Here is a 19120-nt window from a genome sequence, read left to right as displayed (position 1 = left end):
TGGGTTGGACGGTTCAACTGGAGTCTGGGAAGCCAGAAGGCTGCACGAGGCCCAGTCTGATCTGGCAGTGTTTCTACAGCTGGATGCCCTTCCTCACACCAATCACTCCGTGAGTGTAGTAGGTGCTTTTTACGTGCCAGACGAGGCTGGCAACGGCCATGATCGGATGGTGCTTTTTACGTGCCACCGGCACGGAGGCCAGTCGGAGCTTAAGTGGGGTTAAGCACTCCTCCAACTCTTCAATGCTTCACCACCTCGTCCCAGGTTTTCCTGGGTCTACCTCTTCCACAGGTTCTCTCAACTGCTAGGGTGTAGCACTTTTGCGCACACCTATCTTCAGCCATTCTCGCCACATGACCATACCAGCGAAAACATCTCTCTTGCACACCACAACTGATGCTTCTTAGGTCCAACTTTTCTCTCAAGGTACTTACACTCTGTCGAGTACGAACACTGACATTACACATCCATCGGAGCATACTGGCTTCATTTCTTGCGAGCTTACACATATCCTCAGTAGTCACGGCCCATGTTTCACTGCCATGTAGCATGGCTGTTCGTACACATGCGTCATACAGTCTGCCTTTTACTCTGAGCGAGAGGCCTTTTGTCACCAGCAGAAGGTGTCATATAGGAAGAGGTGATGTCAGGACCGCACTGACTGAAAGACATTCATAAATACGTGGGTATGACAGAACTTAACAACCTTAAACCCTTCTTTCATACTGAGGAGAGGCATAATGCCTCACCTAGGCGCATATATTCATTATGGATATGTAGCAGGTGGTGGAGGCTATGTCTGGCAGTGTTACAAGCTATAGCAGATTGCACAATAAACCATCCACCAACCTTAGAGTTTACTACAGTGTTTACGACAACCATCTTTATACACATACGAACAGTCACCCAAAAGAACCGGTAACATTCTCTGTGGGACAAGCCTGTTGTAGTTCAATCTTCCGCCGGTAGAAGCCACTTGATGCAATCCTCAAGCATCAACCTGTCAACCGGTGGCGTCGGTTGCAGTTGTATTGTTAAATAGGGAGTCTTCAACATGCAGTGCCTCTCACCTGTTCATCGAATTTTGCGATGGCTGAAAAAAAGGAACAGCGTCCTTCCGTGAAATTCAGTTTTCTGCCGGGGAAAACGGTGGCCAAAGCAGTTCTGATGCTTCAAACAGCTTACAAGAACACTGCCATGAGCAAAATTCAAATTTACAAGTTTTCACGCTTTAGAAATGGTCACTTGTCGCTTGAAGACCAGCATCATTCATGGCGACCGTCGACATCCTGAACGAATGAAAACATTACAAAAATTCATAAACTGATCTTGAAGGACTGTTGCCGAACATTTGACGAACTTGTTGATATGACTGGTATGTCCTGGAACTCCTGACAACGAATCTTGAGCGACGAATTGCGAATGAAAACAGTTGTAGCAAAATTTGTGTCTGGCTTTTTCATGGACGATCAAAAGCAGTCACGACTGAATGTGCGTCATAAACTGGAAGTTGATCCGGCCCGTTTTTTGAAGGTCATCACCGATGACGAAAGCTAGTGCTCAGAAATATGCAGATGTGGAGGTGTTAAAAGGCATCACTTTGCCAACAATGCTTCGAACAGTGGAAAACGCGTCTGGACCAATGCATTGCTTCAAATGGAGAATACTTTGAAGGCGATAAAAGTGTAAACATGTAAAACTAAGTGAATAAAATAGGGAAAAATTCTAGTTTCTTGTATACTTATCTCGTGTAGTTTCGTGAAGCTTTAGTGTCATGTAGCCTCGTGTATACTCACCCAAGAACAAGACAAGTATCAACGTCTCATGTGGATGCCATGATAACTGCTGAGAATTCTCTGAGCAAGAAAGCAATGATAGCCTCATTCACCTCCAAATATTTATCCGTCAATGCGGTGTTCATTTTTTGTTCTCCTCGTTCAATATTGGTGTGTGTGGGTGTGTGTGTATGTGTGTGTGTGTGTGTGTTAAATGGTTAATACTGATGACGGAGTGTAACTAAAAGCATTTATTAGCACTACAATCATTTCGATTTCATCCTGCACTGTTCCCGAGAGGGCGTGAGCGATGTAATGACACCAAATGCAATGCACAGTGCAAAAGAGCTTCATCAGGTGACGAAACATGCTTCAAAGGTTAGCAGATTTACATTTCCTTTTCGCTCCAGGTTATATGCTAATGGTAACATTCCAGCAGTTTAGACACATTTGGTTAAGTGAGGAAGATGTAGTCAGGAAGAAAATTGAAAAATAAAAAAACACACAAAGTATCTCATATAAATTGCGGTGGGGAGTTGGTAGTTGTCGTCAAGAAATCGTAGCTAAAAAATAAAGAATAAAAATTACAAAGAATCTAATGTAGACGGAGGGGGGTGGGGGTGGAAAGGGTGTTTATGGCATTAGATAAAACGGCTTAATCGTTTGCTGCCGGCTACAGCAATCAAGTGCAACATGGTGAGAAAGTTTAGTGGGGATGTTATTCCAGTGTTGAGACTTTGCAGCTGCCTAAACCGACACACACACACACAGTCAAGCACTCACACATACATTCATGCGTGTGTGCGCACGCATGTAAACATTCATGCGCACATGCGAAGCACACGCCCGTCCGCATACACATACATACATATCGACAGACATCAGCCATCCTGTCAATAGGCACCCACATTCTCTCACTCACGGACACATGGACACATGCTCCCCCATATATATGCAATCGCGCCACCGAGCTCGTGTACATATACGCATCTGTCTATATTTAAACGCACACTGATCGTCCCCTTCCCACACCCAGGTAAACCAGTGCGCATGCGCACTGACACACGCATACGCGTACACGCACACATACACATACACAACTCGGTATTCCGGACACAGATTCAATGAGGAACGCACAGTTTTGCTTATTCCGCTTGAAAGCCATGAGTGGTAAATGTGCTCCGCATGTACCCTGCCTGGGACCTACCCTGAGACAAGGTTTGGATACGGTATTTAACGCCTACTTTGCAAACCTTAATTCTTTAATTTTAAATTTCACTAAGATATATGTGTGTGTGTGCACTTGTGAGTGTGTGAACATTTGTGTGTGTGCGTATGTGTGATTGTTTGTGTATACATGTCAGTATATATATATATGTGTGTGTGTGTGTGTGTGTATATATATATGTATATATATATATATGTTATATATATATATATATGTATATGTGTGTGTGTATATGTATACATATGTATATATATATATGTATATATATATGAATATATATATGTATATACGTATATATATGTATATATATATATATATATATATGTATATATATATATATATATGTATATATATATGTATATATGTGTGTATATATATGTATATATATGTGTATATATATAGGTATATATGTATATATATATGTATATATATATATATATGTATATATATATGTAGATATATATATGTATATATATATATATGTGTATATATATTCTTTCATTTTCATCTAGTTTGAGCTCAGAGCTGTGGCCATGCTGGGGCACCGCCATTTGGTGTTGCTACATGATTTTACTTCACCAATACTTTTTAGCAATTGCCATTTGGTGCATGAGACAGTTTGAAGAAGCTGCCCTCATCTGCACCTCCTGCCGTGAAGATGGTTCATCTGGGACACCTGACAGGAAGGGGTCCGCCTTTATTTTAAAGACATCTGCATCCACCCCATGCAGGTCTCTCAGGTTCTTCGGGAGGATATTGAAGAACTGTGGGCCTCTGAAGCCCAGGCTTTCGCAATATCTTGTCATACATCTTGATTGCAAATTTGGAGTCCTTGGCCCTATGCAGTGGCACCCTGTTCTAGTATTTGTGTAACTCTCGATGCCAAAGTTTGGGGCAAGTCCTTCCAGGATCTTCCAGATATATATTATGGCATATCTTTCTCGCCTACGCTCTAAGGAATAGAGTCTTAATCTCTTGAGTCTTTTCCAATAGCTTATATGCTTCATAGAAGCTATCTTCTTCGTGTAGCTTCGCTGGATTGCCTCAAGTTCTGAGATTGATGTGACACTGGTTGATGACCATAGCTGAGAGCAATAGTCAAAGTGGCTTAGGACAAGTGTCCTCCAGAGGACCATTGTGGTTTCCTGGTCGCTTGTTCTAAAAGCTCTAAGAATCCATCCGGTCAGCCGCCTACATTTCATAGCCAATTTAGCAACATGCACATGAAAGGTTGCATCATCACTGATGGGCAGATTGAAGTCTCCTATCAATTGGGCAGATTGAAGTCTCCCATAATTACTCAGGTCTCGCACTGATTGTGCCTCTGGGATTGCAATCCCTCCAGGTCCAGTGTATTTTTGGGTATTGCATTTAGTTTTGCATGCTGATAGCATAAAGCTTGAAACTTTTCAGCATTGAACTGCATGCTATTCTTTTCAGCCCACTTGTATATTTTGTCCAGCTCACATTGCAGGTGCATAGTGTCTTCAGGGTTCTGTATTGCTTGTGAAACTTTTGTATCATCTGCATAACTTGTGATCATGGCTCTCTGTGTGGCTGAGGGCATGTCTGAGAGAGCCATTATGAACAGCAGTGGTCCCAAAACAGTGCCTTGTGGAACACCGCTCACTATTTGCGTGTTAATGGAAGTGGCACCATTGGCTACTACCACCTGACTTCTATCTTTCAGAAAGTCATGAAGCCATTCTCCCAGTTTTCCAACTATGCTAAGATCACGCTGTTTGTGACATATCATTCCATGATCGACTTTATCAAAAGCCTTTGCAAAGTCGAGATATATCACTTCCACATTTGAGTGGTTGAGCAGTTGTTTCAGCACCCAGTCATAATGTTGTAGGAGCTGAGTTAAGCAGCTTCTTCCTGGTCGGAAACCATGTTGGGTGTCAGGCAGCAAGTAATTTTCTTCAAGGAAGGTGATTAGTTTCCTTCTGACTATTCGTTCCATGACCTTGCTGATGTGTGAGGTCAGAGAGATAGGGCTGTAGTTCTTGGCCTCCGCTCTGCTACCTCCTTTATGAATAGGGTATATTTTACCTTCCTTCAGTTTTCTTGGAAGTTTGCCAGCTGCAAGGAAGCTCTGAAAGAGGAACTGCAGTGGTCTTGCTAGGACTCTCTTACATACTTTTAGGAGGATTGCCGGGAATCCATCGGGGCCAGTAGCTGAGTTTGTTTTCATTTCATCTATAGCCTTTATTACATCGTCTTCCTTTATATTGATGTAATCAATCATCGCTGCCTCTGATTTTATATCTGCAGTGGTAAAGATGTCAGTTGGATTGGTGATTTGGAAATGCCCAAGGGGTGGAGTGAAAACACTCTTGAATTGCTCATTCAGTATTTCACTTACCCTCATTGGATTTCCTGTGAGTGTGCCATCCTTTTCAAGGAGTGGCCCTATCCTACAGTGCACCGTAGGTGTTTCTTTGGCATACCTGTAGAAAGCTCTGGGGTTAGATTTTATGTTGTCTATAGCCCAGGCTTCTTTGCCTGCTCTTTCCTTTTCATGGGAGAGTTGCCGACATTTTTCAATTTCCAACAGTTTTATTTTCAGGCGGGACTTTTCACTGCTTTCAATTTGTTTGTTTAGGCGATTTGAAATTTTTGTACGCCGTCTCATTAAAATTTTCCTCTCTCTGGGGATTTTGTTCTTGTGTACAGTGACCTTTCTCTCTGTGACACATTTGTAGCATATGGCTTGCATTACAGACATGAATTGTTGAAGTTTCACGTCGATGTCTGGCGAGGAGAGACATTCAGGCCAGTTTTGTTTGAGGATCTCTTTCTCAATTTGTTTCTAGTTTGCCTTATGGAAGTTCAAGCTGGAAAGATTCTGAGAGTTTCTTGTAGGCTGCATGTCCATGCTTTCCTTTGGCCCGTACATGGTCAGCTCTACCATGTTGTGATCCGAGAGTAGTGTCGGTATCACTTTCACATTATGGATGAGATCCATATTATTTGTGAAGCAGAGATCCAGTGTGTTACCTGCCCTGGTTGGTTGGAGTATTACTTGTTCCATGTACAGGGTGTTGATGAGGTTCAGGAGGGACCTCGCCTGTCTTCGTTCACATCGTGTCATTCCTGGGAGAGAAAGGCCCTCGGGCCATCTGACATTGGGTAGATTGAAGTCTCCCATAAGAAGTACACTTATGTGTTGTTCTAATGTGACTAGAACTTCTATTTTTATAAGGCAGTCTTCAAACTTGCCTACATGGCTTGGGGCATCTGGAGGGCGATATATAGCAAACACAACTACACCAAGTTGCCTTATATGTACAATTCGTGTGTCACACACCGAGTTTGAGTATGAGAAAAGGACCTGGGGTGTGAGGTCCTCACGGATGTACATAGCAACTCCTCCAAGACTTTAGTTACCTGGATACATAAAAAATGTATGTGTGTGTGTATATATATATATATATATATGTGCATGTATATATATGTATGTATATCTACAAATGTATGTATATGCACATTCATATATATATATATATATATATATACACACACACACACATTTCTTTTATGTTTACAGGCATATAAATTAATACATGCATATATACCAAAATGCCCAGGTACAAACATATATATATATATATATATATATATATATATATATATATATACATATGTATATGTATATGTATATATATATATATATATATATATACATTTACATATACATATGTATATATATATGTATATATATATATACATATACATATGTATATGTGTGTGTGTATATATATACATATACATATGTGTATATATATATGCATACAAATATACATGCATACATATGTATTATATATTCCAATACACATGCGCACACATCTAGACACTAACACATGCATGAACACACCTGCATACACATGTACACACTAATATGCACATACATATACACACTAATGCACACATGTTCATGAAGCAACATATGTACACATAAACACAGATACATATGCGCAAAGCAACACACACACACGCATGCACATACTCACACACACATTACAGATGAACTTATGTACACGTGTTACAAGCAGCTTATAGTTACATGCACATATGAATGCACACACACACACACACACACATACACACACATACATGTAACCAACACATACATACATGCAAAAACTCAGCAATTTATTTGGTGTTGGGGCAATGAAAATGCTTTGAACATCCTTTGAACGGCCCTACTGTCCACCGACGCAGGGTCTCTAGGGCCCATACCTCCCACACCCTCAGGGTTGGCACCCTCAATGTTGGCACACTGAAAGGTAGGTCTGGCGAGATAGTTGAGATGCTTGAACGGAGACATGTGGGTATATGTTGTATGCAAGAAGTAAGGTGGAGAGGAGGTTCTGCTAGGTTCCTCACAGGCAAGGAACACAGGTACAAGATTTTCTGGGCAGGGAACACTGACGGGGTTGGAGGCGTGGGTATACTTATCGCTGAGAAATGGGTAGATAAAGTAATTGAGGTAATCAGAGTATGCGACAGAATACTTAAGATTAGATTAGCGCTTCATCATAGTTTAGCAACCATTATATCAGCCTATGCTCCTCAGTCGGGGCTACCTGATGGACAGAAAGACCGATTCTATGACACTCTACTGCAGACTACCTCGTTGACGAACGACAGAGACCTTCTCTTTGTGGCTGGTGACTTCAATGGTCACGTTGGACGACATGCTGGGGGCTTCCACGGCGTACATGGAGGCTATGGCTCTGGTTCCCGCAACGAGGAGGGAACCAGGCTGCTGGAGTTCTGCGATGCAAATAATCTTATGATTTGCAACACTAACTTCAGGAAACCTACCAGCCACCTAGTCACCTACCGATCGGGCCAACATACCAGCCAAATTGACTACATCCTTGCCAGGCAAAGGGAGAGATGGCTACTTATAAATGCCAAAACCTTCCCAGGCGAAGAATGCACCCCACAACATAGACTGGTAGTTAGTGACTTTAGGATCAGGAGTAGGAGGACAACCAGAAGACGACCAACATGGAGAAGAAGGATCTGGAAGCTTAAGGATCCTGTGAATGGACAGAGATTTAGAGACATGTTACTTGAAGCCTTTGACGAAGTAGAAGGGGATAGTGTATCACATGGGGTAGAGGACAACTGGACATTTCTAAGGGACAACCTGCTGAGAGCCACTGACCAGATCTGTGGCTGGTGCAAAGTCCCCTCTCGTCCCAAGGTAACGTGGTGGTGGAACAGTGTCGTAGACAGGGCTATTAGAGAAAAGAGACAGACTTGGAAGCACTGGAAGAATGGTGGTAGCAGGGAATTGTATCAGACTGCTAAAAGGGAAGCTAGGAGACAGGTCTATCTAGCCAGAGGGGAAGCAGATAAGAAAAAATTTGCCAATGTTCTGCGCCGTGAGGACCAAAGACTGGAGGTGTTTCGCGTTGCAAGACAGTGTGTGAGAGAGAATTGTGATGTGGTGGGAGAGAAGTGTGTTCGCATGGAAGATGGTTCACTTGCACTAAACGAGAATGCAAAGAGAGAGGCCTGGAGATGCCACTATGAAAGGTTGCTGAATAAAGAAAATGAATGGGATAAAGAGAGTCTGCCGAACGTTGACCCAACAGAGGGACCAGCTATCAGGGTTGATAGTTCCTTAGTAGCTAAGGCAATTAGAAGCATGAAGACAGGGAAAGCCCCAGGCCCATCAGGTATCACTGCAGAGATGCTCAAAATATCTGGTAGTGTCGGCTATAGCCTAGTCACCTGTATAGTTAATCAGGTGATACATGAAGGAGTCATACCCAATGACTGGTGTAGCAGCATAATAGTCAACTGCTACAAAGGTAAAGGTGATGCCCTAGATACAAATAATTACAGAGGTATCAAGCTGTTGGATCAGGTGATGAAGGTTACAGAGAGGGTCATAAGCCAACTAATTAGAGAGAGAGTTAGTTTAGATGAGATGCAGTTTGGTTTCATGCCAGGGAAAAGTACCACTGATGCTATATTCCTGGTAAGGCAGCTGCAGGAGAAATACCTAGCCAAAGATAAGCCCCTGTACCTGGCTTTTGTTGACATGGAGAAAGCCTTCGACAGGGTCCCCCGATCCCTCATATGGTGGTCAATGAGGAAACTAGGAATAGAAGAATGGTTAGTGAGAGCTGTGCAAGCCATGTACAGGGACGCTGCTAGTAAGGTGAGGGTTGGAAATGAGTACAGTGAAGAATTCCGGGTAGAGGTAGGGGTCCACCAAGGCTCAGTACTCAGCCCCCTCCTATTTATCATAGTCCTCCAGGCAATAACGGAGGAATTCAAGACAGGATGCCCTTGGGAGCTCCTCTATGCTGATGACCTTGCTCTAATTGCTGAGTCATTATCAGAACTGGAGAAGAAGTTTCAGGTGTGGAAGCATGGTTTAGAATCGAAGGGCCTTAGAGTCAACCTAGCTAAAACCAAAGTCGTAATAATTAGGAAGGTAGACAAATCACAAACGCCTTCAGGTAGATGGCCCTGCTCGATCTGTAGAAAAGGTGTAGGTAGAAACTCTATAAGATGCACCAAGTGTAAGCTATGGACACATAAGAGGTGCAGCAATGTCATAGGAAGGCTAACTAGGAAGATGGTTTTTGTATGTGGCAGATGCTCTGGAGCATTAACCTCTGAAAATCTGCAGAAAACAACTTCCGTCACTTTCCAGGGGAAAAAACTAGAAGTAGTTGATAGCTTCCGTTATCTTGGTGACCAAGTCAGTAGTGGGGGTGGGTGTGCTGAAAGTGTAACGGCTAGAGTAAGAATAGCCTGGGCAAAGTTTAGGGAGCTCTTACCTCTGTTGGTGACTAAAGGCCTCTCGCTCAGAGTAAAAGGCAGACTGTATGATGCATGTGTACGAACAGCCATGCTACATGGCAGTGAAACATGGGCCGTGACTGCTGAGGACATGCGTAAGCTCGCGAGAAATGAAGCTAGTATGCTCCGTTGGATGTGTAATGTCAGTGTTCATAGTCGACAGAGTGTAAGTACCTTGAGAGAAAAGTTGGACCTAAGAGGAATCAGATGTTGTGTGCAAGAGAGACGATTGCGCTGGTATGGTCATGTGGTGAGAATGGCTGAAGATAGGTGTGTGAAAAAGTGCCACACCCTGGCAGTTGAGGGGACCTGTGGAAGAGGTAGACCCAGGAAAACCTGGGTCGAGGTGGTGAAGCACGACCTTCGAACTCTCGGTCTCACCAAGGAAATGACCAGAGACCGAGACCTATGGAAGTATGCTGTGCGTGAGAAGACCCGGCAGGACCAGTGAGAACAATCAAAATCAAATCATATATCAGAAAGCAGGGGTTAAGTGACCCATCTGTTCGTGTCCGCTCTCAGCCTCGTCTTGCACCCGTGCCGGTGATACGTAAAAGCACCATTCGCTCATGGCCGTTTGCCAGCTCTGCCTGGCCCCGTGTCGGTGGCACGTAAAAGCACCATCCGTTCGTGTTCGTTGCCAGCCTCGCCTGGCCCCGTGCCGGTGACACGTAAAAGTACCGTCCGTTCGTGGCCGTTGGCCAGCTCTGTCTGGCCCCGTGTCGGTGGCACGTAAAAGCACCATCTGTTCGTGGGCCGTTTGCCAGCTCTGTCTGGCCCCGTGTCGGTGGCACGTAAAAGCACCATCCGTCCGTGTCCGTTGCCAGCCATCGGCTGGCCCCCGTGCCGGTGACACGTAAAAGCACCGTCCGCTCGTGGCCGTTTGCCAGCTCTGTCTGGCAACCGTGTCGGTGGCACGTAAAAGCACCATCCGTTCGCGTCCGTTGCCAGCCTCGGCTGGCCCCCGTGCCGGTGACACGTAAAAGCATCGTCCGTTCGTGGCCGGTTGCCAGCTCTGTCTGGCCCCGTGTCGGTGGCACGTAAAAGCACCGTCCGTTCGTGTCCGTTGCCAGCATTGCCTGGCCCCGTGCCGGTGACACGTAAAAGCACCATTCGTTCGTGGCCGTTCGCCAGCTCTGTCTGGCACCTGTGCAGGTGGCACGTAAAAAACACCCACTACACTCGCGGAGTGGTTGGCGTTAGGAAGGGCATCCAGCCGTAGAAACACTGCCAGATCTGACTGGGCCTGACGAAGCCTTCCAGCTTCTCAGACCCCAGTTGACCCGTCCAACCCATGCTAGCATGGAAAACGGACGCTAAACGATGATGATGATGATGATGATCCTCCGGAAAAATTTCATCACCAGAGCAAATGAGTAAAGAAATAGTTTTGGACTGATTTGAAACATTACTTTTCCATTACTGGAATTTATCTGGTTTGATTGATGTACAAATATAATAATAATAATAATAATAATAATAATAATAATAATAATAATAATAATAATAATAATAATAATAATATACTCATCAATAAGATGATCTTAGAAGATTGTCACAAACGACACAAAAACTTATCAATAGCCTGGATAGACTATAAAAAGGCTTTTGGTAGCCTACCACACAGCTGGATTAGGAAATGCCTGGAAATGTATAAGATAGCACCTACTCTGCGAAACTTCTTGACTGTAAGTATGAGATCATGGAGAACCACACTAACTCTGAACAGTAACGATGAATCCCTAAATGCTGGTGATGTAAACATTTCGTGTGGCATTTTCCAGGGTGACTCACTGTCACCACTCCGCTTTTATTTATCCTTAATACTTCTCTCAAAACTGCTCAATGACGCGCAGTACGGGTATAAAATGTTTGATAAAAATATAAATCGTCTCATTTACATGGATGATTTAAAGCTTTTTGCAACTAGCGATAGTCAAACAATTCAGTGACGACATCAGAATGCAATTCGGCCTCAATAAATGTGCAAAAGCTACCTTTATCAAAGGAAAAATGACAGAAACATCTAACGTTAACCTTGACCAGCAGAATGTCATAAAAGACCTTGACCCAGCGGAGAGCTACAAGTACCTAGGGGTAATTGAAGGGAACGGAATAAGGCATTCAGAGATGAAGGAAAGGATCAGGGGAGAATGCTATCGAAGAGTGAGAGCAATACTCAAGACAGAGCTGAATGCAAGAAACAGGATCGAAGCGATCAATGCATTAGCCATACCAGTCGTGACTACAGTTTCAATATTGTTAACTGGTCAATTACTGAAATATGTCATCTTGACAGAAAAATACGGAAACTGTTGACAATGCATAGAATGCACCACCCGAAGGCAGATATAGAATCGACTTTATCTACCAAGACAAGAGGGAAGCGTGGGCTTCTACAACTGGCAATAACAATGAAGGTTGCTACAATTGGCCTAGACACCTACCTGAAAAACTCTGAGGACTAGATGTTAAAATTTGTCTCAAAACATGAAAACAAGAAAGCATCAAACTCAGTAACAAAACAGGCAAAGGAATATCTAAGTGAATTCCGAATACAACCAATTTCGGAATTAGAGATAGACATACAAGAAACAAGCACAGAAAAAGCTAAGCGCGTGAAAGCCGTGCTAAAACAGCTGCCGTAGATATTCTGAATGATAAATGGCAAGAAAAACCTCTCTATGGCATATATCCAAAGAGAGTGAATAATGCAGATGTTGACAAAGCCCTGACCCATCAATGGCTAATGGCCTCTGGCTTAAAATCTGAAACAGAGGGGTTTATCATAGCAGCTCAAGATCAATGCCTACCAACAAGAAACTACCAGGCCAACATATTAAAGAAGGGCAGTAGCCCAACATGTCGTGTATGTCAACAACAAATTAAACCATTGATCATGTTGTCGCCAAGTTCAGTCTTCTAGCGCCTACAGAGTACCTCAACAGGCATGATAGAGCTGCACAATATATTCACTGGGTAATCTGCAAAAACCTGGATTTGCCCCATGAAAAAAACTGGTGGGAACACAATCCACCTCCAGTGCTTGAAAATGACCACCTCTCACTCCTCTGGAACTTCACCATTCAAACTGACAGAAAGATAGATGCAAATAGGCCAGACATCATATTGAAAGACTTCAGACAAAGAACATGCCTCCTCATTGATATGACTGTCCCAATCAATATAAACGTATCTGTCAAGACCTACCAAAAACTGAGCAAATATAAAGATCTTGAAATAGAAATCAGCAAAATGTGGAAGCTGAAGACTAAAACAATACCTGTTGTCATAGGTGCCCTGGGAATGATAGCGAAAGGGACTGATTGCTACCTAACTCAGATACCAGGAAACCCCAAAATGGCAGAAATTCAAAAGATAGTGCTCATGGGAACTGCTCATATCCTACGCAAAATACTCTCTATGTAATCCCAAGGTTTAAAACAAACTTTTTTTAAATTTTTTTATTTTTTATTTTTTATTTTTTTTATTTTTATGTATTAGACATTCACTAGTACAACACCAAAAAATCCCCCCAAAGAACCCCAAATATATGGCACAGAACTTCCAACCTGTTGTCTCTTGAGGTCTCTGGGTGAGACTTGGAACCAACTTGTACAGACATAAAGCAAAAGTCAAACATAGAATAATAATAATAATAATAATAATAATAATAATAATAATAATAATAATAATAATAATAATAATAATAATAATAATAATAATAATAATATAATAATAATAATAATCATCATCATCATCATCATCGTTTAGCGTCCGTTTTCCATGCTAGCATGGGTTGGACGGTTCTACTGGGGTCTGTGAAGCCAGAAGGCTTCATCAGGCCCAGTCAAATCTGGCAGTGTTTCTACGGCTGGATGCCCTTCCTAACGCCAACCACTCCGAGAGTGTAGTGGGTGCTTTTTACGTGCCACCCGCACAGGTGCCAGACAGAGCTGGCAAACGGCCACGAACGGATGGTGCTTTTTATGTGCTACCGGCACGAGGGCCAGGCGAGGCTGGCAACGGACACGAAACGGAAGGTTCTCTTACATGCCACCGGCACTGGTAACACATCTGCAATTTCCATTGATCTATTTCCATTGATCGATTTCGATTCTGATCCTCACTTGCCTCAACGGGTCTTCACAAGTAGAGTTTCGACATGCCACCGGCACTGGTAACACATCTGCAATTTCCATTGATCGATTTCGATTCTGATCCTCACTTGCCTCAACAGGTCTTCACAAGTAGAGTTTTGTGTCCCAAGAAGGGAAGGTATGCATACGTAGGCTGGCTCCATCCCATGTAGAAGGCCACGGGTTATGGACTCACTTGTCCTGCCGGGTCTTCTCGCGCACAGCACACTTCCATAGGTCTCGGTCTCTAGTCATTTCCTCAGTGAGACCTAAAGTTCGAAGGTCGTGCTTCACCACCTCGTCCCAGGTTTTCCTGGGTCTGCCTCTTCCACAGGTTCCCTCAACCGCTAGGGTGTGGCACTTTTTCACACAACTATCTTCATCCATTCTCGCCACATGACCATACCAGCGCAAACGTCTCTCTTGCACACCACAACTGATGCTTCTTAGGTCCAGGTTTTCTCTCAAGGTACTTACACTCTGCCGAGTATGAGTACTGACATTACACATCCATCGGAGCATACTGGCTTCATTTCTTGCGAGCTTACGCATATCCTCAGCAGTCACGGCCCATGTTTCACTGCCATGTAGAATGGCTGTTCGTACACACGCATCATACAGTCTGCCTTTCACTCTGTGCGAGAGGCCTTTTATCACCAGCAGAGGTAAGAGCTCTCTGAACTTTGCCCAAGCTATTCTTACTCTAGCAGTTACACTTTCAGCACACCCGCCCCCGCTGCTGACTTGGTCACCTAGGTAACGGAAACTATCAACTATTTCTAGTTTTTCTCCCTGGAAAGTGACGGAAGTTGGTCTCAGAGCATTTTCAGTGTTTATTGTTCCTGAGCATCTGCCACATACAAAAACCATCTTCCTAGTTAGCCTTCCTTTGACATTGCTGCACCTCTTATGTGTCCATAGCTTACACTTGGTGCATCTTATAGAGTTTCTACCTACACCTTTTCTACAGATCGAGCAGGGCCATCTACCTGAAGGCGTTTGTGATTTGTCTACCTTCCTACTGATTACGACTTTGGTTTTAGCTAGATTGACTCTGAGGCCCTTCGATTCTAATCCTTGTTTCCACACCTGAAACTTCTCCTCCAGTTCTGATAGCGACTCAGCAATTAGAGCAAGGTCATCAGCATAGAGGAGCTCCCAAGGGCATCCTGTCTTGAATTCCTCCGTTATTGCCTGGAGGACTATGATAAATAGGAGGGGGCTGAGTACTGAGCCTTGGTGGACCCCTACCTCTACCCGGAATTCTTCACTGTACTCGTTTCCAACCCTCACCCTACTAGCAGCGTCCCTATACATGGCCCGCACAGCTCTCACTAACCATTCATCTATCCCTAGTTTCCTCATTGCCCACCAGATAAGGGATCGGGGGACCCTGTCGAAGGCTTTCTCCATGTCACAAAAGCCAGGTACAGGGGCTTATCTTTGGCTAGGTATTTCTCCTGCAGCTGCCTTACCAGGAATATAGCATCAGTAGTACTTTTCCCTGGCACAACCCAAACTGCATCTCATCTAAACTAACTCTCTCTCTAATTAGTTGGGCTATGACCCTCTCCGTAACCTTCATCACCTGATCCAACAGCTTGATACCTCTGTAGTTATTTGTATCTAGGGCGTCACCTTTACCTTTGTAGCAGTTGACTATTATGCTGCTACCCCAGTCATTGGGTATGACTCCTTTGTGTATCACCTGATTAACTATACGGGTGACTAGGCTATAGCCGACACTACCAGACATTTTGAGCATCTCTGCAGTGATTCCTGATGGGCCTGGGGCTTTCCCTGTCTTCATGCTTCTAATTGCCTTAGCTACCACGGAACTATCAACTCGGATAGCTGGTCCCTCTGTTGGGTCAACATTCGGCAGACTCTCTTTATCCCATTCATTTTCTTTATTCAGCAACCTTTCATAGTGGCATCTCCAAACTTCTCTCTTTGCATCCTCATTTAGCGCAAGTGAACCATCTTCCATGCGAACACACTTCTCTCCTACCACATCACGATTCTCTCTCACACACTGTCTTGCAACGCGAAACACCTCCAGTCTTTGGTCCTCACGGCGCAGAACATTGGCAAATTTTTTCTTATCTGCTTCCCCTCTGGCTAAATAAACCTGTCTCCTAGCTTCTCTTTTGGCAGTCTGATACAATTCCCTGCTACCCCCATTTTTCCAGACCTTCCAAGCCTGTCTCTTTTCTCTAATAGCCCTGTCTACAATATTGTTCCACCACCACGTTATTCTAGGTCGAGAGGGGACTTTTGCACCAGCCACAGATCTGGTCAGTGGCTCTCAGCAGGTTGTCCCTTAGAAATGTCTAGTTGTCTTCTACCCCCTGTGATGCTCTATCCCCTTCTACTTCGTCAAAGGCTTCAAGTAATATGTCCCTAAATCTCTGTCCATTTGCAGGATCTTTAAGCTTCCAGATCCTTCTTCTCCATATTGGTCGTCTTCTGGTTGTCCTCCTAGTCCTGATCCTAAAGTCACTAACTACCAGTCTATGTTGTGGGATACATTCTTCACCTGGGAAGGTTTTGGCATTTATAAGCAGCCATCTCTCCCTTTGCCTTGCAAGGATGTAGTCAATTTGGCTGGTATGTTGGCCCGATCGGTAAGTGACTAGGTGGCTGGTAGGTTTCCTGAAGTTAGTGTTGCAAATCATAAGATTATTTGCATCGCAGAACTCCAGCAGCCTGGTTCCCTCCTCGTTGCGGGAGCCATAGCCATAGCCTCCATGTACGCCATGGAAGCCCCCAGCATGTCGTCCAACGTGACCATTGAAGTCACCAGCCACAAAGATAAGGTCTCTGTCATTCGTCAACGAGGTAGTCTGCAGTAGAGTGTCATAGAATCGGTCTTTCTGTCCATCGGGTAGCCCCGACTGAGGAGCATAGGCTGATATAATGGTTGCTAAACTATGATGAAGCACTAATCTAATCTTAAGTATTCTGTCACATACTCTGATTACCTCAATTACTTTATCTACCCATTTCTCAGCGATAAGTATACCCACGCCACCAACCCCGTCAGTGTTCCCTGCCCAGAAAATCTTGTACCTGCGTTCCTTGCCTGTGAGGAACCTAGCTGATCCTCCTCTCCACCTTATTTCTTGCATGCAACATATATCCACACATCTCCGTTCAAGCATCTCGACTATCTCACCAGACCTACCTTTCAGAGTGCCAACGTTGAGGGTGCCAACCCTGAGGGTGTGGGAGGCATGGGCACTAGGGACCCTGGGACGGTGGACAGTAGCTTCGTGTACCTGAAAAGAAAGCTCGCATTTGGCAGAATTCATGTGCAAGTAATGAAATAGTAAAGTAGCCTTCAGTACACCTGCATACAACAACACTAGCCTTTCATATTTTGCACTGTATGAACATTACCTTACATAGGTCGAGACTAGGGAGGGGTAGGGATAGTGAGAGCATTTGCAGTCTTCATGGGAAGCAACCCCGGAATGGCAAAGAATAGGAACTTCCGGCATGTGTGGAGGGAGTGGGAGGGCGGGTGCACCGTAGGTTCTGTTAATCGTATGAGCTAGCAAATGGGTTTGATAAATCAGAGTGGCTATGAATCGGGAGACAAGACTAAACGAAAAAATTTAAAAATCAGAGTGGCTATGAACCGGGAGACAAGACTAAACGAAAAAAATGTTTGAGCTAGACAGGGTAATGAGGGAATACTGAAAGAATGAGGAACAATACAATGAGATGGAAATTGAAGAATAGTGAAAGAATAAAGATGATAAGTGCAAAGATAGAAGGTAGTCGTAGCGAGGTTGAACGATTCACTTAGCTTTAGCCATTCATGATCTGTGCGTATTTCTTCTTTAGATATTTTGAAGCGAGTGGGGTTAACGATAATGCGATCGCTCTTTTATATATGGCGATGATGGTTATAATAATAATAATAATAATAATAATAATAATAATAATAATAATAATAATAATAATGATGATGATGATGATTATAAGAAGAAGTAGTGGGGCAGCATCATAGCCATGTGTGGAGAGGAATTCCTTGATGTTTGGGTAATTCACCTTTGGAAATATGGGTGTTTCATTCAATGTCCTTAAACAACCCTTATTCAGGGACCTTTTGAGCAGAATGGGCTACTTGACTTGAAGAAAATTCTAACTGGGCCCCACCTGCAAGGTCATGTGCTGTTTATCTTGATATAAGATCACCATGTCACGCACATATGGTTGTGATGCATGTGCCTTGTGTACCCTTATCAGACAGGTAGTCATGATGGGTATACTGGGCTTCGTATATTTTACCCCAGTGTCACTTTGATGGCATGAACTGCTCTCTCACTCAGTATTATTATTATTATTATTATTATTATTATTATTATTATTATTATTATTATTAGTAGTAGTAGTAGTAGTAGTAGTAGTAGTAGTAGTAGTAGTAGTAGTAGTAGTAATGCTTTCAAATTTTGGCTTAAGGCTATCAATTCCAGGGGAGTGGCTAGGTCGATTACATCAACCCAAGTGCTCAACTGATCCTTAATTTATCAACCCTGAAAGGATGAAAGGCAAATTTGACCTCTGTGGAATTTGAACTCAGAATGTATAGACAGATGAAATGTTACTAAGTATTTTCCCAAATGTGGTAACAATTCTACCAGCTCAACACTTTAATAATAATAATAATAATAATAATGGATAGTATGGAACGGTGGGCTGCAGGTAGCATGCAAGATTCTAGGAGTTCTAACAAAACCTGTGATACAAAGAAAATAACAATAATGCTTTCAAATTTTGGCATAAGGCCAGCAATTTGGGGTTGGATGTTAACTCAATTAGACTGACCCCAGGGTTCAACAGCTACTTATTTTATTGACCCCTAAAAGGTGAAGGACAAAGTTGACCTCAGTGGAATTTGAACTCAAAGCATAAAAAACAGATTAAATACTGCTAAGCACTTTGCTCAGCATGCTAATGATTCTGCCAGCTCAACACCTTAATAAGAACTATAATTATTATTATTATGATATCTGTGTGTTTTGATATTAAGATTGAAAAATTTGACTTTGTTTATAAACATTTTTAGACCTGGGTTTACAACCTCTAAGTAAATATTGTTCCCACACTTACAGACATATGTTTGCAATGAC

General features: G+C 43.3%; 1 protein-coding gene across 1 annotated transcript in view; it reads right to left on the bottom strand.

Moving 5' to 3' along the window:
• Nucleotides 1-13418, bottom strand: part of LOC115225962 (serine/threonine-protein phosphatase 6 regulatory ankyrin repeat subunit A-like) — a gene marked incomplete at both ends in the record, with an annotated part of 33447 nt that extends 20029 nt beyond the window's left edge. Inside the window, one exon of the mRNA XM_036514783.1 lies at nt 13413-13418. Within this exon, the coding sequence (XP_036370676.1) occupies nt 13413-13418 (6 nt within the window). The remainder of the gene's footprint in view (nt 1-13412) is intronic.
• Between the last annotated feature and the right edge of the window lie 5702 nt (nt 13419-19120).

Source organism: Octopus sinensis, linkage group LG29 (assembly GCF_006345805.1).
Source record: "Octopus sinensis linkage group LG29, ASM634580v1, whole genome shotgun sequence".
NCBI classification, from domain to species: domain Eukaryota; kingdom Metazoa; phylum Mollusca; class Cephalopoda; order Octopoda; family Octopodidae; genus Octopus; species Octopus sinensis.
Note: the sequence above shows the minus strand (reverse complement) of the source record. Positions and strands in the feature narration are given on the sequence as shown.